We start from the raw sequence: 25054 nt of genomic DNA, 5'->3' as shown, positions 1-25054 counted from the left end.
GGAGACTCACTTAAGAAGCCAAAAGTTGTTAGCATTGAAGCGCATATGGGTGGGTTCATCATTCCATGCTATATACAGTAATTAAGCTAGGGGAGTCTCTATCCTGGTATCTAAATCAATACCTTTTAAACTCCACTGGGTGCAGACCGATTTGTCGGGCGGTATGTTATGCTGCTATGCGGGGAAGAGACTACATAGTGGTGGGCCTATACATTCCTTCCCCTTTCAGAGAGGAGTACTAGATGATATTATGGGGAAGGTTTTCCCAATCAGTTTTCCCAACCAGGGGATATTTTGAACTTAATTTGCCTGTTTTTATTCTGACTTATATACATCTAAAACGCCCTATGCATCTAGTGATATTCAGAGGTTTTTGAAGAACGTCCAGCTTACGCCACTTTCACATTCGGACAGATCTTTTCTGGATGCTCCCGTTGAGGTGGGGGAGGTTAGGGCAGCAATAGAAAGCATGATGGTGGGGAAATCTCCTGGTCCGGATGGTTTGCCGTTAGAATGTTATAAGACGGATATGGACAAACAAAGTGCGCGTTTGGTTTAAACTCTTAAACTACGCCTTCGAGTGCAATAGATTGCCTCCAACATTCAAGGAGGCGACTATTGTGGTAATCCATAAACCAGGGAAACCTCCGGACCAATGCAGCTCCTATAGACCAATCTCCCTTTTAAACGTAGATGCGAAAATCATAGCTAAACTTCTCGCTAGACGCCGCAGAGATGTAATTTGGTCAGTGATTGATCCTGATCAATCTGGTTTCATGCCGGGTAAAACCATTGATATTAATCTTAGAAGATTATTTACCAATTTACAGGTCTCACATGATAACGCAGGTTCCCGAGTGATCGCGTCTCTCGATAATGAAAAGGCATTCGACTCGGTTGAGTGGAATTTTTTGTGGGAGACATTACGTTGTCTGGGCTTCCCCCAATCCTTCATAAGGTGGGTACAATTACTATACCAAGCTCCCATGGCAAGGGTTAGGGTAAATGGATACCTGTCGCATACCTTTGCCCTTCATAGAGGTACTAGATAGGTGTGTCCCTTATCACCTATGTTATTTGCCCTAGTAATGGAACCCCTTACCCAATTAGTCAATAGATCGGGTTTGATTGAGGGATGGTCTATAGCTGGAATACAGGGAAAGATTTCGCTTTACGCTGATGACCTGCTAGTGTATTTAGCCGATGCGGGTCCCTCCCTGGAGGCTCTTTTGGATATCATAGATGGCTTTAGGACATACTCAGGCCTCAGAGTCAATTGGAGTAAATCTAGTCTATGTTTAATAGATGAGATGGATCCCTCAGATATAACGCCCCTGTCACATCTGAAAGTAGTTGAATGTTTTGTCTATTTGGGGATCAAGGTGCACAGAGATCCCAAACAGTTCTATCGGCTCAATGTAGTCCCCACTATGGAGTATATTACTTGTAAACTCGAGGCTTGGGAAAAATAGCCAACGACATTGATAGGTAGAACAAATAAGATAAAAATGGCCTTGTTACCGAAACTTCTATATTTATACAGAGCAGCTCCTACAAAGATCCCCATACCCATTTTGATTCCCTGGACAAGATTTTTTCCCCTTTTTTGTGGAAACACCAGTCCCCTTGCATTGCTAGGAAATCTCTGAAAGCCCTATATAATCAGGGAGGTTTAAGACTACCAGACATGTATTTGTACTATATTGCTGCCCAGTTCGTGAATGCCTCCTGGTGGATTAGGGCGGATGCTAATAATCCTGCAGTGGTGTTAGAGGCGGCTCTTGTGAGGCATTGGCCAACTTGGTATATCGGGGAGGAGGGACTTCAGCCTTGCATTACACTGAAGCGATGGCGGCAGTGGTGATGGCTTGGAAGCAGTTTGTCACGACGCACATGGAGAGTGAAGGGAGTGACGCTTGGTCCCCATATGTACCATTGTGGCGCAATAAGCAATTGCAGGAACTGTGTCATTTACTGGACTATGAGTTTTGGCCCCAAAGAGGGTGTGAAGTACCTCACTCAATTGTATGTAGATGGGGTCTTCTGCTCATTTGAGAGTCTTCGCAGAGAATACATTTTACCCCGTACATGTTTCTATCGGTACCTCCAGCTGAGGCACGCCTGTGATGCCCAATTTAAAGCTTTATCTCTGTGTTTGAAGTGTGGCCCCATTGAGTCTGTGGCTCGGTTAAAACAACCATACAAACCTATTTCATCATTTTATGTTGAAATTATGAAAATGCAGGACTCTCCACTCCGTCGCTCCTTTGAGCGTCGGAGGGTTGATATCCCGGATCTGGAGGCGTCTCACCTGGAGGAACTGAGCTCTGTTTGGAAGAACGCGGTATTAAGCTCTCGTGACCAGCTCATTCAACTTAAGTTGGTACACAGAGTTTATCTCACTCCAGTGCGTCTGCATCATATGCGTAAGCTCCCAGACCCCTCTTGTACCAGGTGTGGAGAGTCGGTTCTTTGTATCATATGGTATGGACTTGTCCTGTCATGCGGGCGTACTGGAGTGAAATTTGTGGTTTTATCTCCTCAAAGCTGGGGCTCCCGGGGATACTTTCCCCTATTGTCTGTTTGCTGGGTTTGGTGACAGAAATAGTTCCTACCAAATATGGAAGGAAGTTGCTCCGTCTACTTTTGTTCTATGGGAGGAAAACAATCCTTTTGAATTGAAAACCACCAAAGAACCCCACACTTGGTTCCTGGATCAAACTAATAAACGCTGACCTGCAGTTGTACAAACTCACCTATGCAGGTTCGATCAGATTTGGGGCTTGTGGTTAAGTGCGCAGGGTACTATCTGATTGTAGATGCAGGGCTCTGGGACTCCAGGGTGTATGTGTGTGTGTGAATGGGTGTCTCGTACTGGACTCGTAAATATGCCATGATGTAACACGGGACTGCCTACTTGTCTAGCAATATATTGTCATTGATTTATTCTGATGCATTTCCCGGTTAGGGATCCTTGTATGAGTACAGGATTGCAGACTTCTTGTCTGCTGTCTTTGTATCCCCTTGGGATTTGGATTAGAAATCTTAAAATGTTTTCTATAAATAAACACAAAAAAAAAAAATGCCTATTCTTGTCCGCACACATGTTCTATTTTTTTTTTGCGGAGCCGCGGAAAAGGACAGCATACTGTGTGCTGTCCGCATCTTTTCCGGCTCCATTGAACATGAATGGGTCCGCACCCGTTCCGCAAAATTTATTTAAAGAAAAATATACCAAATTTACCCAAAATTTGGGAAAATTTGCAAATTTCCAAGTTTCAATTTCTCTACTTCTATAATACATAGTAATACCTCAAAAATAGTTATTACTTTTGATTCCCCATATGTCTACTTTGTTTGGATCATTTTGGGAATGCCATTTTATTTTTTGGGGATGTTGCAAGGCTTAGAAGTTTAGAAGCAAATCTTGAAATTTTTCAGAAATTTTCAAAAACACACTTTTTAAAAAGACCAGTTCAGGTCTGAAGTCACTTTGTGAGGCTTACATAATAGAAACCACCCAAAAATTACCCCATTCTAGAAACTACACCCCTTACGGTATTCAAAACTGATTTTACAAACGTCGTTAACCCTTTAGGTGTTCCACAAGAATTAATGGAAAATAGAGATAAAATTTCACTTTTTTTGGCAGATTTTCCATTTGAATCCATTTTTTCCACTTACAAAGCAAGGGTTAACAGCCAAACAAAACTCAAAATCTATGGCCCTGATTCTGTAGTTTACAGAAACACCCCATATGTGGTTGTAAACTGCTGTACGGGCACACGGCAGGGCGCAGATGAAAGGAATGCCATACGGTTTTTGGAAGGCAAATTTTGCTGGACTGTTTTTTTGACACCATGTCCCATTTGAAGCCCCCCTGATGCACCCCTAGAGTAGAAACTCCAAAAAAGTGACCCCATTTTGGAAACTACGGGATAGGGTGGCAGTTATGTTGGTACTATTTTAGGGTACATATGATTTTTGGTTGCTCTATATTACACTTTTTGTGAGGCAAGGTAACAAGAAATAGCTGTTTTGGCACAGTTTTTATTTTTTGTTATTTACAACATTCATCTGACAGGTTAGATCATGTGGTATTTTTATAGAGCAGGTTGTCACGGACACGACAATACCAAAGATGACTACTTTTTGGGGTTATTTGTTTCAGTTTTACATAACAAAGCATTTTGAAAAAAAAAAAAAAAAGTGACTCCACATTATGAAAGCCATAGTTTAATTTATTTTTTGGGCGACTGTCTTGTGTAGGAGCTCATTTTTTTCGGGATGAGATGACGGTTTTATTGGCACTATTATGGGGTGCCTATGACTTTTTGATCGCTTGCTATTTCCCTTTTTGTGATGTAAGGTGACAAAAAAATAGGCTTTTTTGACAGTTTTCATTTTTACAGTATTCACCTGAGGGGTTAGATCATGTGATATTTTTATAGAGCAGGTTCTTACGGACACGGCGATACCTAATATGTATACTTTTTTATTTACTTAAGTTTTACACAATATCAGCATTTTTTAAACAAAAAAAAAATTATGTTTTAGTGTCTCCATATTCTGAGCCATAGTTTTTTTTATTTTTTAAGCGATTGTCTTAGATAGGGGCTCATTTTTTGCGGGATGAGGTGACGGTTAAATTTGTACTATTTTGGGGGGCATACACCTTTTTGATCACTTGGTGTTGCACTTTTTGTGATGTAAGGTGACAAAAATGGCATTTTTTTTTACACCGTTTTTATTTTGTATATGGTATTTATCGGAGAGGGTGGATCATGTGATCTATTTATAGAGCTGGTCATTACATTAAAACAAGGGGAAAGGGGCGTTTTTTTTTCTTTTTTTACTTTATTAATTTTATTAAAAACATTTATTTTTAACTTTTTTTTCTTTACATCATTTCTGATGTTCACTTTTGGGGGTCTGATCCCCTCTGCAATGCATTACAATACATCTGTATTGTAATACATTGCCTGTTAGTGTATGACTCGGTGTCATACACTAACAGGTTGCCTAGGAGACCCAGCCTGAGGCTGGATCTTCTCGGCTACCGTAGAAGGCAGTTCCCGATGCCGTGCAAGGCATTGGGCAGCCTCTGCACGGCATTGGGCAGCCTCTGCACGGCATCGGGCTGCCTTCTGAGACATCGAGTCCCCGTCACAGCAGCGCAGGGACTCGATGGGCTCACTCAAACACAAACCCCTTCTATGCCGCGGTCAGCGCCTGTGTCCTTAAGAGGTAAAAAAAACAAAAACTGGATCCCAAATTAAATTAAACACTGTACTCAATGGAGTGTGTTTAGCTCAGTTCGTTTCAGTTATGTCCCTTCTCCAGCACTAGTTTCCTTATTCTGCTCCACTAAAAGAGCAGAACAACGGAAATATATAGCAGTGGTGTGAAATTACCCTTAGGCTAGATTCACATGACTGTATATGTTTTGCGGTCCAGATGGCATCTGTTTTTTTTGCGGATACATTGTAACAATGCCTATCCTTGTCTGCAAAACGGACAAGAATAGGATATGTTCTATTTTTATTGCAAGGCTACAGAACAGACATATGGATGCGGATAGCACACAGTGTGCTGTCCGCATTTTTTGCGGACCCATTGAAATGAATGGGTCTGCATCCTATACACACACAAAAAAAAAAAAGATACGTTCATGTCAATGTACCCTAAGGCTACTTTCACACTACCGTTTTTGCTGGATCCGGCAGGGTTCAGCAAAAACGTTTCTGTTACTGATGATACAACCGTCCTCATCCGTAATTAATGTATCCAGTTGTACAGTATTATCTTTAACATAGCCAAGACGGATCCGTTATGAACTCTATTGAAAGTCAATGGAGGACGGATCAGTTTTCTATTGTGTCAGAGTAAACGGATCCGTCCCCATTGACTTGCATTATGGGTCATGACAGATCAGTCTTGCTCCGCATCCCAGGACGGAAAGAAAACTACATCATGTTGCGGTTTGCTTTCCGGTGTGGGAACACAACTAAACGGAACGGGATGCATTTTGGAGCAGTCCGTTTTGTTCAGTTTTGTCCCCATTGACAATGAATTGGGACAAAACTGAAGCGTTTTTTCCAGTATTGAGCCCCTATGACAGATCTCAATACCGGAAAACTAAAACGCTAGTGTGAAAGTAGCCTTACTCTGCTTACACTAGACATCATAGGCAATCCTGTTTCAAAGGTTAACTGCTGTGCGCTTATCCACCATACAAAGCAGAAAGAATACGGCAAAAAAACAGCAAAAAAACAAAAACAAACTAATAATACTTTTATAAAAAAATTAAAATCATAAATCGAAACAGATTCGATTCTCAAGCCCCATGTGCAATATGTAGAAATAAAAGATGCGCTGCTATCTTATGAAGAATACAACAGATGCTTTTAGGTCTGCGGACAAGAGGGCAGTAGGTTACAAGGTTTCTGCTCTGTACAACTGTGGATGGAAGTGAAGTCAATATTTTGCCTGAAAGAAACAAAACAAAAAACAGTTCCTCCATCTAGTGGTCCCTTTTCGTATGTCTGCATCTGTCGCTTGTGTACTACGATTTCCTTGTCCTTATAGGGGTTCTCCAGGAATTAAAGGGGTTGTCCCACGAAGAATGTTCTACAGTTTTCAAACGAGCACCTGGATCTGAATTCTTTTCTACCCATAGTTATAGCGCATAGGGGAAATCCTGTCCAGGAGTAAAGCACCAAAAAAAGGTGCTATGGAATAAGAGGAGATGGATAATTGAGCCATGTGCTAAGACAAAAAAGTATGTACCGTACATCTGTACATGTAGAAAAACGGTATGGGCATTTGTCTTTACTACATGGTATGTCTTTAAATTGATTGTCCAAATAGATACAGCCCAGTTTAGGTGACGCTCGTTCATATCATTCACCAGTCTCCCTAAATCCCATTCTGAAGAAGCAGGCCACAGAAAAGTGTATAGAGTGTGGCTTCCTCTTCAGTAGGGAAGAAGGGAGTATTTGTAAAAGGTGCATTTAATTTTTCAACTTTCAGATGTTGCACTCACTGGTGCACAACTCACCCTGAACTGGCTGCTGCGACTGTCCTTGAAGGTGGCAGACTCTGTTCCAATTGTCCTTTCTCTTGCTGCTTGATAAATTCCTTGGCTTCCCTGGATGAGCAATCCACTTCTTTTGTTACCCTGATGAGAAAGCACACAGTGGAAATTAAAGCTGCTGATTGCTATGGTAAGCTTTGAAGAAACAGTTTGTTTAGGACAAAAGATTACAGAAATTAAAAAGGGAACTGTAGTACTGTACATTGTAATCCAGCTAACTGCAAGCCCAGGCAGCATGAAAACAACTGCGCTGCACAGAGCTGGCAAAGATGATGAAAAAAAAAGTACTCCTAAACTAAGGCTGTAACACTCAGTTATCAATTCATTCATGCATTTCAAATAGGAAAACTGAGAAAAAGCACAAAATAGAGTTCAGAAAATGTGCCCTAATATTATTATTTCATAATGAATGCTGGTATTTACTAAAACTGACTTGTCAGAAGAGCCATGTTACATTATATGCGTAAATTTATGCGCTTTCATTCCTTGAGATATGTTATCCTGACAACAATTTGAAGATTACAGCACAGCAAAAAGGTATCAAGGAGTCTAAAAGATGGCTGTTGGGAAAAAAAAACATCAGTTATCACACTGAACATCACCCATTAGCATGCGCATTTCGGCCTATATGCTGTTTCAACATATGGTGGACCTTGAAGATACACTGGCCTCAGGATACAATATTTTCAGCATGCAGTGGCCCCACAGAAATGAATGGGTCCGCCGCGTCTGATCCTCAAAAATTTGAATCGGATGCAAACCAAAAATACGCTCATGTGAATGAGGCCTTATAGTGTGGTACTACATGTCCTGAACTGCCCTCTGTCTGTGCTATGATGAGCTTCTCCTTTGGATGTCAGGTGAAGACGGCTACATTTTATTTTTCTGGTACACAGTATACTATAGACCCTGAAGAAGCTAGTGTCCTCATCATAGAAAGTGATTTACATCTTCCACCATCTACTCCTGACTGCTATATGTAAAGACTTTATCTGTTGTAGTTATCTTTTTCTAAAATCGCCTCATTTTTCACTTTGGAACCACTTACAATGGTCATCATATAGAACATGATAATCTCTTTCTAACAAAGCTAGAACCAGCCCTGTACCTCACATGGATCCAGAGATCTCCTCATTCATTACTCTTCTAGTTTATATCAAGCTGACAGCTCAAGGGGCGTGTCTTTTCTGCTGCAGCTCAGGGGGCGTGTCCATGCTGACCCTATCACAGCTCAGGAAGCAGTTGGATGAAAATGAGCATGTGCGGCCTTCTCAGTGAGCAGGTCAAAGAAATAAGAAAACAAACAGACAGCAGGTGGCGCAATACAGATGGATTTTATTGAATAATGAAGTGGCTATGATACATTTTTAATTACATGCAATTATTAAAGTATTCAGATCCAGGTGCTGGTTTGAAAACTGTATAATATTTTTAGTGGGACAACCCCTTTAAGTTACAATGTTAATTGGTTCAAGGATGACCATTGTAACTTGAGTTCCTAATTCTATGGAAAACAATAATTGCTCTTACCTTAATTGTTTTTCTTGAAACCCATGATGGCACCAATGTGACTATGACCTCCCATCCAGGAGAGTTGGAATGGTTCACACATCTAATAAACAGACCTCCATTCTTTTTAGGAAAGTAACTCTACCAACTAATAAATAAATAATATATATATATATAATTTTTTTATTTTTTTTTTGGGTCATGGGTTTCAAGAAAAACAATTACTGGTAAGAGCAATTACTGTTTTCCCCTCACCCATGACGGCACCCATGCGAGAATAAACTATAAGACAAAATTAGGGGGGACTACAGCTTGTAGCACTTTCCTCCCAAAGGCCGCATCTGAGTCCAGATGCAGTCTGTAATGTCTAAAAAAGGTATGGGGAGAGCTCCAAGTAGCAGCTCTGCAAGACTGGGCCAGAGAAGCATCTGCCCTCTCCGCCCAAGAGGCTGCCATAGCCCTGGTAGAATAAGCTCAAAACCCCGTTGGAGGAGGCAGGCTAAGGGAAGAATAGGGAAGGGAAATAGCATTCTTTACCCATCTAGCAATAACACTAGTAGAAACCTTGCGACCCCTATATTTACCCTGAAACTGGATAAGGAGATTCTCATCTATCCTCCAATGTGACGTGGAAGCTAAACACTAGACATCTTCTGACGTCTAGGCAATGGAATTTTTCTTCTAACGTATTGGCTGGATTTGGACAAAAAAGGCAGTATCACATCCTGACTTCTGTGAAAATCGGAGACCTTGGGCTGGAAGGATGGAATTGGTCTAATAATCACCTGGTCCTCTAAAATTGTATGGTATAGGGAGGGAAGGCAGAGAAAGTTTGTATCTCAGATACTGTCTAGCAGAGGTTATTGCTAGAAGGAAGGCCATTTTAAAAGAAAGCATTTTAATAGTGATTTCACTTAATGGTTCAAAAGGACTGTATTTAAAACCCAGGGAGGAGACAAGGGTCTTAAGTAAGGATGCAATCTGGAGGCTGCAGACAAGAATCTTTTAATCCATGGATGATCTACTAACCTGGAATCAAAGAAATAACTTAGAGCAGCTACCTGAACCTTTAATGTGGATGCCTTAAGATTCCTATCTAGCCCTGCTTGCAAAAATTCTAGGATCCTTGGTATTTCTGGAGATTTAAAAAGGGGTCTGGGCTATGACCTAGGAAGCTAGAAAAAAAATATTCCAAACTTTTATATATTTTTTTTTTAGAGGTAACCGCCTTCCTACTTTTCAGCAAAGTGGAGAGCACTTTGTCAGACAATCCCCTTGTCGACCAGACTTCCCTTTCAAAATCCACACCGAGGAGATGAAGAACTTCTGGGCTGGGATGAACTAACGGACCCTGGTAAAGAAGATCCTCTCTCAATGGCAGAGTCCATGGAGGTTGTACTGCCAACCTCAGAAGACTCGAGTACCAGGACCTCTTTAGCCACTTTGGAGCTATCAGAATAACAGCGGCTCCTTCTCTCTCTATTTTCTTCAACACCTGTGGGATAAGGCAAAATGGAGGTAAGGCATATCCTAACTCTTGGCTCCAGTCCTGTGCTAACCCGTCCACTGCTAACGGGCTGTCCAAATGAATGAGGGAGAAGAATCTCTCCACCTCCCTGTTGGCTCTTGAGGCAAAAAGATCCACTGTAGAAGACCGTACCTTTGGACTATCTGTAAAAAAATGTTCCTTTGTTCAGACACCAGTCTCCCTGTTTTATTGAAACCCGACTGAGGAAGTCGGCTATGACATTCTCCTTCCCCTTTAAATGCACCACTAAAAGAAAAAGCATTATATAGATGTAAAAGAGAAGAGAACATTGTTCCTCCTCGACGGTTTATGTAGGCCACCGCTGTTGAATTGTCCGAATAGAAAACAATCTTCCTGTTTTTTATTTCCGGAAGAGCCAACTTCAGTGCCATCTCTACTGCTTTTAATTCTTTTAAGTTGGAGGATGCTTTCCTTGCATTCAAATCCCACCTCCCTTGCCAGTACCTGTTCTGGGAGTGGGCTCCCCAAGCCCAGGGGCTGGCGTCTGTGGTAATTATAGTCTGGTCTGCAAATGTCCATGGAGCTCCTGCTGATAGTTTTTCTGGCACCGTCCACCTCAACAGGGAGAGTCTAGTCTTTTAAGAAAGGTGGAAATTTTGATCCAAGGAACAAGGGGAGCTACCCCACGATCTTAAGATGTCCACTTGAAGATCTCTGGAGTGGATCTGTGCATAAGGTACTGCTGGGATCGCTGATGTCATCTGCCCGAGCACCGCCATCGCCTCCCTGAAAGAACATTGGTAAGAAAGGAAGACTGACCATACTTGTTCCCTGATAGACTCCTGTCTGCAAAGGAGTTTTCTTCCCCTTCCAGGAAGAGTCGAACTGAATTCCCAAAAAAACACTAACTTAAGAAGGAATCAAAATTAGATTTTTTCCAATTTATTATCCATCCTAAGTTCACTAAAGTGGAGCAGAGGAATTCTGTATCTTTTTCTAGCCCCTCTTTTGACTGAGAGACTATTAAGAAATCGTCCAGATAGGGAACCAGAGTAATTCCTGACAGTCTTAGGCCCCTTTCACACGAGCGAGTTTTCCGCGCGGGTGCAATGCGTGACGTGAACGCATAGCACCCGCACTGAATCCTGACCCATTCATTTCAATGGGTCTGTGTACATGAGCGTTGTTTTTCACGCATCAGTTCTGCGTTTCGTGAAAATCGCAGCATGTTCTATATTCTGCGTTTTTCACGCAGCCCTGGCCCCATAGAAGTGAATGGGGCTGCGTGAAAAACGCATTGCATCCGCAAGCAAGTGCGGGTGCGATGCGTTTTTCACTGATGGTTGCTAAGAGATATTGTTTGTAAACCTTCAGTTTTTTATCACGCGCGTGAAAAAGGCATCAAAACGCATTGCACCCGCACGGAAAAAACTGAACAACTGAACGCAATCGCAGACAAAATTGACTGAACTTGCTTGCAAAATAGTGCGAGTTTCACTGAACGCACCCTGAACGCCTCCGGACCTAATCCGTCACGCTCGTGTGAAAGAGGCCTTACAAAAGCTGCCAATTCTGCTACCACTTTGGTGAAGACTCTTGGAGTCTGAGATACTCCGAAGGGAAGCGTCCTGTATTGGAGATGCATCAACTTCCCCTGAACCCAGACTGCTGTTCTTAAAAACTTTTAGGAGGAAGAATGGATTGGAACATCATAATATGCATCTTCCAGATCCAGGCTTGCCATCCAGTAATCCTGGAAGAGGAGACTCACAGTAGATTTTATTGTCTCCATGCGAAATTTCTTGTAGACTAGGGATTGGTTTAATTTCTTCAGATTAAAAATAACTCTGAACGTTCCATTTGGTTTCGAGACAAAAAAGAAATTCCAGCCGGAATCCGTTTTCTATTACACTTAGGATCCACTTATTCTTAGAAATGGACCCCCAGGCTGGGAAAAACTGAGACAGTCTTCCTCCCACCTGACTTCTGGCGTCATTGCGGTTTGTCTTTTGGTCTATTGTCCCCCCCCCCCCCCCCCTCCCCCAGATCTTTTAGGAAATTTTCCCTCTCTTCTATCACTCTGCCTACCCCTTTGTCTTTTAAAACTGCCCTGGGGTTTACAAAAAAAAAAAAAGAAGTTTTCTGGGGAACCGGAAAACCCTTCTTTTTATCTGAGGCTCTCTCTAGGATGTCATCAAGAGAGGAACCAAACACCCTAGAACCTTCACATGGGAGAGAGCAAAGTCGACTTAGAACCTTGATCCCCTTTCCACGATTTAAGCCAAATAGCACGCCTTGCTGCGTTTGACATGGCAGCTGCTCTGGCAGAAAAACGGACCACATCAGTAGAAGCGTCTGCAAGGAAATCTGCTGCCTTAAGGAAGGTAGGGAGGGAAGACAGTAAATCCTCTGTAGGGATTTTGTCTTTAATATGAGACTCTATGATCTCTTTGATCTAACCATAGCCTTAAGGACCTGGAGACACAAGAGGCGGCAATGGCCGGCCTAAGACTTGTTGAGGCACATTTCCAGGCACGTCTAAGATAAACGTCTGCTTTTTTATCTAAAGGATCTCCTAAACAGCCTAAATCATCAAAAGGAAGAGCCGATTTCTTGGCTATTTTAGCTACAGGGGCATCTACGGTAGGAGCTCTGTCCTATACTCCAGCCACTGACTCTTCAAATGGATATTTTCTTTTAACAGAAACCGGTATAAAAAAAGTTCCTGTCAGGGTTTTTGCATTCTTTTCTAATCAGTGCTTCCATGTTCTTATGAACGGGAAAAACTCTGACGTTTAGGTCCGAGACCCTCAAACACCTGGACAGCAATAGTTTTAGGCTGTTTTACATCCTCTAATTGCATAGTGGTTTTAACAGTTTTTAACAAAGGCTCGGTATCTTCTGGTGGGAATAGAGCCTTCCCCACTAAATCCTCATCTGAAAAGAAAAAATCAGAAGATAAGACCTGGTCGGATTCTATGTCCTCGTCCTCCCTAGAAAAATCTGAATCAGAGTCCATATTATAGTTACACCTTTCTGGTGACTTCGGACGGCTCCGACCGAAGGACTTAATTTCACACCTTATTTCAGGCCTTGATGCTTTTAGATAAGCTATGGGATTCTACCAAAACTAACTTGTCTATACAAGCTTGACAAAGTGGTTTAACATACGAAGGTAATAAAGCTACTCTACATCCTCCACACTCTTTAGGTTTAGTTTTGCAGGAAGATTTCTTTGGTGTTTTTGCTACCTACAAAAATAAAGCAAACACCCAATGTTATTATGAGAGGATAAATCTCACCAACTGTAGAGTCAAGCTTCTCCACTCCTCAGGTCCAATACCAGGCTTGTGGGCCTCGAGGGTTCCAAGGGATCGTCGCGTCCGGCGTCACCTGATTCCGACATGCCTGTGGAAAACTCCAGATCCTGTACAGCACTGTGTGCGCACCAAGGCTGGCTGTCCCCTTCTGCTGCCGACTTGTAACGCGCCTCGGCTCCTTTTAACTCTAGGCCCAAATACGCCTATGTAAGAAGGTGCCCTCCCCCTTCCGGCCAGCGCCGGGAATAACCACATCCGCAGAGCGCATCAGAAATGTGCGCTGCCATATTGGAAGCAGGACGCTGGCCACCGCACAACTATGGACCGGGAGCCGCCTGAACACGGCCATAGCGGCTCCCCAATGAGGCTTGGAAGGAGGCAGGAAGCAGGACAGACTTAGGCAACGACTCCCAAGGAGACTTAGGCCGCCAGGTATAGGTCCCATTACGGTATTGTAGACCCGGACCTACCCCAGTCCCCAGGAGGTGAGAACCAAGTAAGAAAGGAGCAAGAGCTACTCAGGTACCTCCTATCCGGAGGACAGGAAACCTGAACTGAGATGTGGTGGGGGTGTGAACCATTTTATCTCTTCAGGTTTCCTGTCCTGGATGGGAGATCCTAGTCGCATGGGTGCAGTCATGGGGGAGGGGAAAAATAGTAATTGGTTCCAAAGCCCCAAAACGTCACCCCTAGGTAAGAGAAAATGAAGATTCAAATGAGCATATAGATAACTATGGCAGATAAAGAAAGTCCTTACATACTGTATAACGTCTGCTGGGAGCTGTAACTCACTATTTATGATGAGGACAGGAACTTCTTCAGGGTCTGTATAGCATACAGTTTACCCAAAAAATAAAATGTAGTCGCCCTCACTTGACATCCAAAGGAGCAGCTCACCCTGACACAGACAGAGGGTGCACAGGAAATGTAGTACTGCACTGTACTGTAAAGACGAGCTCCCAGACAACCAATACAGGCGTTTTACCAGAGCAATGGCCATGTTAGGCTGCCGCATAGCCAGATACCACCGTGCACCACCGGATCCCTATTCACTGTAATGGTAATCTGGCTACTTTCTGGCATACATGCAGACTTTTAGCCGGACAAAAAATGTTGCTTGTAGCATTTTTTGTCCGTCTGAAAGTCGGCATGTATGCCGGATACAGTGACCGGATTATAGTGCTGGAGTTCACAACGCAGATGTTAACCCGCCCTTAATTGGTTGATCTGGGTCTGAGACATTGTATGCAGAGTCTGGTTTCAACTTATGATGCTCCAGGAAAGTCCATTGTATGCTGAAAATATTGTATCCTGAGGTCATTGTATCTTGGGGGTCAACTGTACTAGTAGTTTTCCATAGAGTTATGGACTCAAGTTACAATGGTCTTCCCAGAACCAATTAAATGGGTTGTCCAGGTTCAGAGCTGAACCCAGACCTATCCTCTTCTTCACCCAGGCAGCCCCTCCGAGTTGAGCACTGGAGTATTGCTCCGATGCTGTCCCTTGCCCTGCACTGAAACGCACAAGGCAAAGGTATTTTCAGAACCCCTTTAATACTGTAACCTGAGGGAACCACTCAACATGTATGTACATACTCTATGTCTTGTCTTTGCATTCTTTACATTTTTCATTTTTAAAAGAAAACCTGTCCTGCCCTCTGGTGACAGCATAAAGCAGTAACAGACGCTGGTTTCTCACGTACTTGTGAATGTGTGTCACACCCAGCCCTGTGAGTGATCTGAGAAGATCTGTCAGACTTGCTGCACGTGAACCTGACAGATTGCTTTGTTGTGGCTTTGGGCAGGATCCCACCCCCTCACAGGTTCTGCTCATTAGTTAGTTAGTGATGCTATTTATTCTTGCCTCTCACTATAGCCCTTGTGGTTTCTCCTGGAGATCTCTGCTGGTGTTTGGTGGATCTCCTGCTCCCAGTTAGTCTTCAGTTAAGTTCTCCTTCCTTCCTTCTCTTTGTACTGACTAGGCCTTAGGTAGACGCTGGTTCCATCATCTTGTGCAAGGAACCGGTTGTCTTTTCGCCAGCTCCCTAGCTGAGGGTTTGTGCCAGTTGCAGCAGGGTTTAGGTTGGTGTGCATGAACACTACCAACATGAACAAATCTCGATGGTAGCAGTCAGGGAAAGGCTCAGGGATTGTCAGGAGGTGACCTTTCCCTGTTCCCTAGCTGTGGGGCCTAGCCTGCTGTTTTGTTTCATTTTGTTTGCTTCCCTCATCTACCGTGACCATATGATTTGGGTTAGTAGAACTTACAGAATATTCCTTCCAGTGTAAGGAAAGCTCTTTAAAGCAGCAGGTAGGTGAGGGAGCCTGTATCTCATAAATACACTGCTGTCCTGCCACCATACTGCAATGAGTGAACTGTAAGGCCAACAAAACGACAGCACATTGTCACATAAGTGCCAACAACTTTCAACACTTTAGGCTGTCCTCAGAGGTCCCCTTTAAATTCTCTAGCTTTGAGACAATTTTAAGCAGCCCCCAATTCCCTTGACCACCAGACCCGTGGAGGGAAGCATACTTACCTGCTCCCGGCTACTCCGTTCCGGCTCCTTTGGTGCGTTGCACTCCGGTTTCCTGCTTGTAAAGTGGACGGGGTCAGGTGTGCCGCTGCGGACAATAACTGGCTGCTGGAGTGACGTGCCCCCAAGTGACAGGTCACTGGGCCACATGTCACGGGGGACGTGAACCAACAATCCTTAAGAGCTTACAATCTAAATGTATTATACAGTCTTGACATGGCCTTCCCAGCCTACTGTAAAGAGTGGCAGATATATAACCACTGGATAATAGATACCTAAAAATGCTGCAGGTCCGGGAGAGGGGGGGGGGGGGTCACTTAATATATAGGAACAACTCTGAGATCCTGACACAAGGCCTGAAAAGAAATGCTTATTAATTTAATCTTCCTATAGCATCACGTCACTGGTAATTCTGAAGAGCATCCCAGGGGAGCATACGCATTGTGAGAGCCCCACTCTCAATGATTGCATCAGATGGCAATAGGGCAGAGCTCCATCTTGTTCTTAAAGCTGGGCCCCTGCTCAAGACAACTCCCAAATGCAGGAGGTTAAAATGAACATTACAGCAGACGGAATAAAGACTGTGATTGTTATAAGAGGCCCCGAGCATCTGCCAGGACAGAATGAGCTGATTTTTACCAAGCAGTTCCTATAACAGGCCTCCTCAATGATATCATGGGCTAACACAGGAAACAGAACAGCAGCTTTCCCCAACACTGATGGTGCAACTGCACCCCCTAGTGGTCAATACAAGGAACAAAGAGGCTCCACAAATAGGGGAGAAAATACACTAAACTTAAAGGGGTTGTCCGCTGTTTACTATTGATGACCTATCCTCAGGATAGGTATCAATATCAGAAAAGCACGGGTCCAACTCCCTGCACCCCCGCCGATCAGCTGTTTAATGAAAAGGCAGTGCTCATACAAGTGCTGCCTTCTCTGTTCTGCTTACCTGCTCGCCGCAATAATTGTAGTGGTGTGCAGGTGTAATTACGTCCCCATAAGGCGTCCCCATTCCCTTCAATGGGACTGCTTGTCTTTTCAAGAAAATACTACAGAGCCGTACCAGTTGTATCGCAAGTTTTAAAGTGCTTTATTCACTTTAAAAATCAACTACTGAAGTTATTCAAAGAAGTCACACATGACTTCGGCTCATCGGAGCCCATACATTTTAATACTGTGCGGAGACTGATCTCTATACAGTATTAATCCGAAGTTTTGAACGAAGCGACTTCGGATTTAGCATCCAAAGCTTGCTTCGTTTCATCGCTAATTAAGAGTTAAAAGCTTCCTCAATCTCTGCGAGGAGAAGGTGTTAACGACCCGAGAGCGTGAGGCTCCCACATTTTAGACTCCATTCACACGTCCGCAAGTGTTGTCCGCACCCGTTCCGCAATTCTGCAGAATGGGTGCGGACCCATTCATTCTCTATGGGGACTGAATGGATGCTCGGATTTTCAGGTCTGCAATTGCGGACAAGAATAGGCAGTTCTATGGGGGGTGCCGGCCGGGGGTATTGCGGATCCGCAATGCACTACGGACGTGTGAATGGACCCTTACACTACTCAGGTGTCGTGGTCACAATTAAACAAGGCATCTGAGGGGCTGAATTTCTGCAAAACCAGCAGAAACCCGGCGGCTATGCACCCACTGTGTTTTTGAGCGGAGGCCATATTTAACCACTTCAGCCCCCAGTGCTTAAACACCCTGAAAGACCAGGCCACTTTTTACACTTCTGACCTACACTACTTTCACCGTTTATTGCTCAGTCATGCAACTTACCACCCAAATGAATTTTACCTCCTTTTCTTCTCACTAATAGAGCTTTCATTTGGTGGTATTTCATTGCTGCTGACATTTTTACTTTTTTTGTTATTAATCAAAATTTAACAATGACATTTTTCACTTTCAGTTGTAAAATTTTGCAAAAAAAAACGAGATCCATATAGAAATTTTGCTCTAAATTTATAGTTCTACATGTCTTTGATAAAAAAAAAAATGTTTGGGTAAAAAAAAAAAATGGTTTGGGTAAAAGTTATAGCGTTTACAAACTATGGCACAAAAATGTGAATTTCCGCTTTTTGAAGCAGCTCTGACTTTCTGAGCACCTGTCATGTTTCCTGAGGTTCTACAATGGCCAGACAGTACAAACACCCCACAAATGACCCCATTTCGGAAAGTACACACCCTAAGGTATTCGCTGATGGGCATAGTGAGTTCATAGAACTTTTTATTTTTTGTCACAAGTTAGCGGAAAATGATGATTTTTTTTTTTTTTTTCATACAAAGTCTCATATTCCACTAACTTGTGACAAAAAATAAAAACTTCCATGAACTCACTATGCCCATCACGAAATACCTTGGGGTCTCTTCTTTCCAAAATGGGGTCACTTGTGGGGTAGTTATACTGCCCTGGCATTTTAGGGGCCCAAATGTGTGGTAAGGAGTTTGAAATCAAATTCTGTAAAAAATGACCTGTGAAATCCGAAAGGTGCTCTTTGGAATATGGGCCCCTTTGCCCACCTAGGCTGCAAAAAAGTGTCACACATCTGGTATCTCCGTATTCAGGAGAAGGTGGGGAATGTGTTTTGGGGTGTCTTTTTACATATACCCATGCTGGGTGAGATAAATATCTTGGTCAAATGCCAACTTTGTATAAAAAAATGGGAAAAGTTGTCTTTTGCCAAGATATTTCTCTCACCCAGCATGGCTATATGTAAAATGACACCCCAAAACACATTCCCCACCTTCTCCTGAGTACGGCAATACCAGATGTGTGACACTTTTTTGCAGCCTAGATGGGCAAAGGGGCCCATATTCCAAAGAGCACCTTTCGGATTTCACAGGTCCTTTTTTACAGAATTTGATTTCAAACTCCTTACCACACATTTGGGCCCCTAGAATGCCAGGGCAGTATAACTACCCCACAAGTGACCCCATTTTGGAAAGAAGAGACCCCAAGGTATTCGCTGATGGGCATAGTGAGTTCATGGAAGTTTTTATTTTTTGTCACAAGTTAGTGGAATATGAGACTTTGTATGAAAAAAAAAAAAAAAAAAAAAAAAAAAAATCAGCATTTTCCACTAACTTGTGACAAAAAATAAAAAATTCTAGGAACTCGCCATGCCCCTCACGGAATACCTTGGGGTGTCTTCTTTCCAAAATGGGGTCACTTGTGGGGTAGTTATACTGCCCTGGCATTTTCCAGGGGCCCTAATGTGTGGTAAGTAGGTAAATGACCTGTGAAATCCTAAAGGTGCTCTTTGGAATATGGGCCCCTTTGCCCACCTAGGCTGCAAAAAAGTGTCACACATGTGGTATCGCCGTATTCAGGAGAAGTTGGGGAATGTGTTTTGGGGTGTCATTTTACATATACCCTTGCTGGGTGAGAGAAATATCTTGGCAAAAGACAACTTTTCCCATTTTTTTATACAAAGTTGGCATTTGACCAAGATATTTCTCTCACCCAGCATGGGTATAAGTAAAATGACACCCCAAAACACATTCCTCAACTTCTCCTGAGTACGGCGATACCAGATGTGTGACACTTTTTTGCAGCCTAGATGCGCAAAGGTGCCCAAATTCCTTTTAGGAGGGCATTTTTAGACATTTGGATACCAGACTTCTTCTCACGCTTTGGGGCCCCTAGAATGCCAGGGCAGTATAAATACCCCACATGTGACCCCATTTTGGAAATAAGACACCCCAAGGTATTCAATGAGGGGCATGGCGAGTTCATAGAAATTTTTTTTTTTTGGCACAAGTTAGCGGAAATTGATATTTTTAATTTTTTTCTCACAAAGTCTCCCGTTCCGCTAACTTGGGACAAAAATTTCAATCTTTCATGGACTCAATATGCCCCTCACGGAATACCTGGGGGTGTCTTCTTTCCAAAATGGGGTCACATGTGGGGTATTTATACTGCCCTGGCATTCTAGGGGCCCTAAAGCGTGAGAAGAAGTCTGGAATATAAATGTCTAAAAAATTTTACGCATTTGGATTCCGTGAGGGGTATGGTGAGTTCATGTGAGATTTTATTTTTTGACACAAGTTAGTGGAATATGAGACTTTGTAAGAAAAAAATAAATAAATTCCACTAACTTGGGCCAAAAAAATGTCTGAATGGAGCCTTACAGGGGGGTGATCAATGACAGGGGGGGTGATCAATGACAGGGGGGGTGATCAATGACAGGGGGGGTGATCAATGACAGGGGGGGTGATCAATGACAGGGGGGGTGATCAATGACAGGGGGGGTGATCAATGACAGGGGGGTGATCAATGACAGGGGGGGTGATCAGGGAGTCTATATGGGGTGATCACCACAGTCATTGATCATGCCCCTGTAAGGCTTCATTCAGACGTCTGGATGCGTTTTGCGGATCGGATCCATCTATCAGTGCATCCGTAAAAATCATGCGGACATCTGAATGGAGCTTTACAGGGGGGTGATCAGGGAGTCTATATGGGGTGATCACCACAGTCATTGATCATGCCCCTGTAAGGCTTCATTCAGACGTCTGGATGCGTTTTGCGGATCGGATCCATCTATCAGTGCATCCGTAAAAATCATGCGGACATCTGAATGGAGCTTTACAGGGGGGTAATCAATGACAGGGGGGTGATCAGGGAGTCTATATGGGGTGATCACCACAGTCATTGATCATGCCCCTGTAAGGCTTCATTCAGACGTCCGGATGCGTTTTGCGGATCCGATCCATCTATCAGTGCATCCGTAAAAATCATGCGGACATCTGAATGGAGCTTTACAGGGGGGTAATCAATGACAGGGGGGTGATCAGGGAGTCTATATGGGGTGATCACCACAGTCATTGATCATGCCCCTGTAAGGCTTCATTCAGACGTCCGGATGCGTTTTGCGGATCCGATCCATCTATCAGTGCATCCGTAAAAATCATGCGGACATCTGAATGGAGCTTTACAGGGGGGTAATCAATGACAGGGGGGTAATCAATGACAGGGGGGTGATCAGGGAGTCTATATGGGGTGATCACCACAGTCATTGATCACGCCCCTGTAAGGCTTCATTCAGACGTCCGGATGCGTTTTGCGGATCCGATCCATCTATCAGTGGATCCGTAAAAATCATGCGGACGTCTGAATGGAGCTTTACAGGGGGGTGATCAGGGAGTCTATATGGGGTGATCAGGGGTGATCAGGGGCTAATAAGGGGTTAATAAGTGACGGGGGGGGGGTGTAGTGTAGTGTAGTGGTGCTTGGTGCTACTTTACTGAGCTGCCTGTGTCCTCTGGTGGTCGATCCAAACAAAGGGGACCACCAGAGGACCAGGTAGCAGGTATATTAGACGCTGTTATCAAAACAGCGTCTAATATACCTGTTAGGGGTTAAAAAAAACACATCTCCAGCCTGCCAGCGAACGATCGCCGCTGGCAGGCTGGAGATCAACTCTCTTACCTTCCGTGTCTGTGTGCGCGCGTTCACAGGAAATCTCGGCCATCGCGAGATGACGCATATATGCGTGACTCTGCGCAGGGCTGCCACCTCTGGAACGCGATCCTGCGTTAGGCGGTCCGGAGGTGGTTAAAGTGACTACTTCCGTCATGCATAGCGCTGATAGTCAAGGGATTTTAAGATTAAACTGCAGGACTTCCAAAGCACTTGTAAACTATAGCTGAAGTTCAGGTTGGGAGAATGTGACTGTACTGCTTTTCAACAGTATTGCTTCAAAAATAAGTAAGTATGCCTCCATGACCAACATCTCCAGTTCTGAGAACCTCCAGAAGCATTAATAAGGTGCCTGCTTAGGACATCCCCTGCCCTTAGGGCACATCACAGTGCATGGGTCAAGATTAGCCAGTGAAGATATCCTCTACAGCAGCGGAGGAGGACTGGAGCAGAATCCTACAGATAATTTTAAGAATTGACAATTTATTTCATTTTGAGTTAACTGAGCTATAACTGGTTCAGGACCCGACTAGAGGGACGGCCATACTGAACTTAGTATTAACCAATAGGCCTGACAGAACAACAGACGTGCAGGTTGGGGGACACCTGGGAAATAGTGACCATAAAGTAATAACCTTCCAATTATCATTCAAAAGAGCGTTTCTACAGGGAGGAACAAAAATACCAAATTTCAAAAAAGCTATATTTAGCCAACTAAGAGAGGCCATAGGCCAAACTAACTGGGACAATGTCCTCAAAAATAAAAATACAGCCACAAAATGGGATATCTTTCAAAGCATCCTAAAAGCTCATTGTGAGAGGTACAAACCGTATGGGAATAAAAGGTTAAGGAACAAAAAGAAACCAATGTGGATAAACAGAACTGTAAAGAAAGCATTAAATGACAAAAAAAAAAGCATATAAAAACACATGTAAAAAACTAATAAAAGCGGCCAAACTAGAGACCGAGAAATTAATTGCCAAAGAGAGTAAAACTAACCCTAAAATGTTCTACAATTATATAAATCTGAAGGTGTCGGCCCTTTAAAGAGTAATGAGGGGGGGAGTCGCAGAGAGCGACGAGGAGAAAGCAAAGCTGTTAAATATTTTTTTCTCCAATGTATTCACTGAGGAAAATAAACTGTCAGATGAAATGCTGAATGTAAAAATAAATTCCCCATTAAAAGTGTCCTGTCTGACCCAGGAAGAAGTACAACAGCGACTTAAAAAGATTAAAATAGACAAATCGCCAGGACCGGATGGCATACACCCCCGTATCCTAAGGGAATTAAGTAATGTCATAGCCAGACCCTTATTTCAGATATTTGCGGACTCTATACTGACAGGGAATGTCCCACAGGATTGGCGCATAGCATATGTGGTGCCAATATTCAAAAAAGGTCCAAAAACAGAGCCTGGAAACTATAGGCCGGTAAGTTTAACATCTGTTGTGGGTAAACTGTTTGAAGGTTTTCTGAGAGATGCTATCTTAGAGCATCTCAACGGAAATAAGCAAATAACGCCATATCAGCATGGCTTCGTGAGGGATCGGTCATGCCAAACTAATTTAATCAGTTTCTATGAGGACGTAAGTTCTAGACTTGACAGCGGCGAATCAATGGATGTCGTATCTGGACTTCTCCAAAGCATTTGACACTGTACATCATAAAAGGTTAGTATATAAAATGAGAATGCTTGGACTGGGAGAAAACGTCTGTATGTGGGTAAGTAACTGGCTAAATGATAGAAAACAGAGGGTGGTTATTAACGGTACACACTCAGATTGGGTCACTGTCACTAGTGGAGTACCTCAGGGGTCAGTATTGGGCCCTATTCTTTTCAATATATTTATTAATGATCTTGTAGAAGGCTTGCATAGTAAAATATAAATTTTCGCAGATGACACTAAACTGTGTAAAGTAATTAACACTGAAGAGGACAGTATACTACTACAGAGGGATCTGGATAGATTGGATGCTTGGGCAGAGAAGTGGCAGATGAGGTTTAACACTGACAAATGTAAAGTTATGCACATGGGAAGGAATAATGCAAGTCACCCGTACATACTAAATGATAAAACACTGGGTAACACTGACATGGAAAAGGATCTAGGAATTTTAGTGAACAGCAAACTAAGCTGCAAAAACCAGTGTCAGGCAGCTGCTGCCAAGGCCAATAAGATAATGGGTTGCATCAGAAGGGGCATAGATGCCCGTGATGAGAACATAGTCCTACCACTTTACAAATCATTAGTCAGACCACACATGGAGCACTGTGTACAGTTCTGGGCTCCAGTCAACAAGGCAGACATAGCAGAGCTGGAGAGGGTCCAGAGGAGGGCAACTAAAGTAATAACTGGAATAGGGCAACTACAGTACCCTGAAAGATTATCAAAATTAGGGTTATTCACTTTAGAAAAAAGACGCTGAGGGTGATCTAATTACTGTGTATAAATATATCAGGGGTCAGTACAGAGATCTCTCCCATCATCTATTTATTCCAGGGATGCTCAACCTGCGGCCCTCCAGCTGTTGTAAAACTACAACTCCCACCATGCCCTGCTGTAGGCTGATAGCTGAAGGCTGTCTGGGCATGCTGGGAGTTGTAGTTTTACAACAGCTGGAGGGCCGCAGGTTGAGCATCCCTGATTTATTCCCAGGACTGTGACTGTGATGAGGGGACATCCTCTGCGTCTGGAGGAAAGAAGGTTTGTACACAAACATAGAAGAGGATTCTTTACGGTAAGAGCAGTGAGACTATGGAACTCTCTGCCTGAGGAGGTGGTGATGGGGAGTACAATAAAGGAATTCAAGAGGGGCCTGGACGTATTTCTGGAGCGTAATAATATTACAGGCTATAGCTACTAGAGAGGGGTCGTTGGTCCAGGGAGTTATTCTGATTGCCTGATTGGAGTCGGGAAGGAATTTTTTATTCCCCTAAAGTGGGGAAAATTGGCTTCTACCTCACTGTTTTTTTTTTTCCTTCCTCTGGATCAACTTGCAGGATAACAGGCCGAACTGGATGGACAAATGTCTTTTTTCGGCCTTATGTACTATGTATATGTGTACCATTTGGAAAACCTCTAACCAAGATATGATCCTGTCCCCTTAGGTCCAAAAGATATTGTGCCATTTGTCTAATAACCCTCTACAAAGAATATGCCACAGTCCTGAGCGTTCACCCTCCTCACACTGGCATGATGGCAGTCATTGGAGGACAGGGCGGCACTCTCCTCATAAAGGGAGTCTGGATATTCTTTGTGAAGGGTTATTAACCACTTCACATCCGGGCCATTTCCCCCTTCCTGAGCAGGCCTAATTTTGCAAATCTGACCTGTCACGTTATGTGGTAATAACTTTCGAACGCTTTTACTTTTCCAAGCCATTCTGAGACTGTTCTCTCGCGACACATTGTACTTCATGACAGTGGTAAATTTGAGTCGATATATTTCACCTTTATTTACAAAATAATCCAAAATTTTGAAGAAAAAATAACTAAAATATAAAATTATAAAAAAAATTATGTATTGCAATTTTCACAATTTCAATTTCTCTGCTTTTAAAACAGAAAGTGATACCTCATAAAATATTTATTACTTAACATTCCCCATATGTCTACTTCATGTTGGCATCATTTTGGAAAGGTCTTCTTTTTTTTTTTTAGGACGTTAGAAGGCTTA

At 43.2% G+C, this 25054-nt stretch overlaps 1 protein-coding gene across 2 annotated transcripts in view; it reads right to left on the bottom strand.

Moving 5' to 3' along the window:
- The window catches only part of CFDP1 (craniofacial development protein 1), a 77909-nt gene that overhangs the window by 30626 nt on the left and 22229 nt on the right, over positions 1-25054 (bottom strand). For both annotated transcript variants that reach the window (XM_040410269.1, XM_040410270.1), the window contains exon 5: positions 7061-7180. In XM_040410269.1, the coding sequence (XP_040266203.1) occupies positions 7061-7180 (120 nt within the window). The remainder of the gene's footprint in view (positions 1-7060; positions 7181-25054) is intronic.

Source organism: Bufo bufo, chromosome 10, assembly GCF_905171765.1.
Source record: "Bufo bufo chromosome 10, aBufBuf1.1, whole genome shotgun sequence".
Classification (NCBI taxonomy): domain Eukaryota; kingdom Metazoa; phylum Chordata; class Amphibia; order Anura; family Bufonidae; genus Bufo; species Bufo bufo.
The sequence above is the reverse complement of the archived record's forward strand: the minus strand, read 5'-3'. Positions and strand labels throughout refer to the sequence as shown.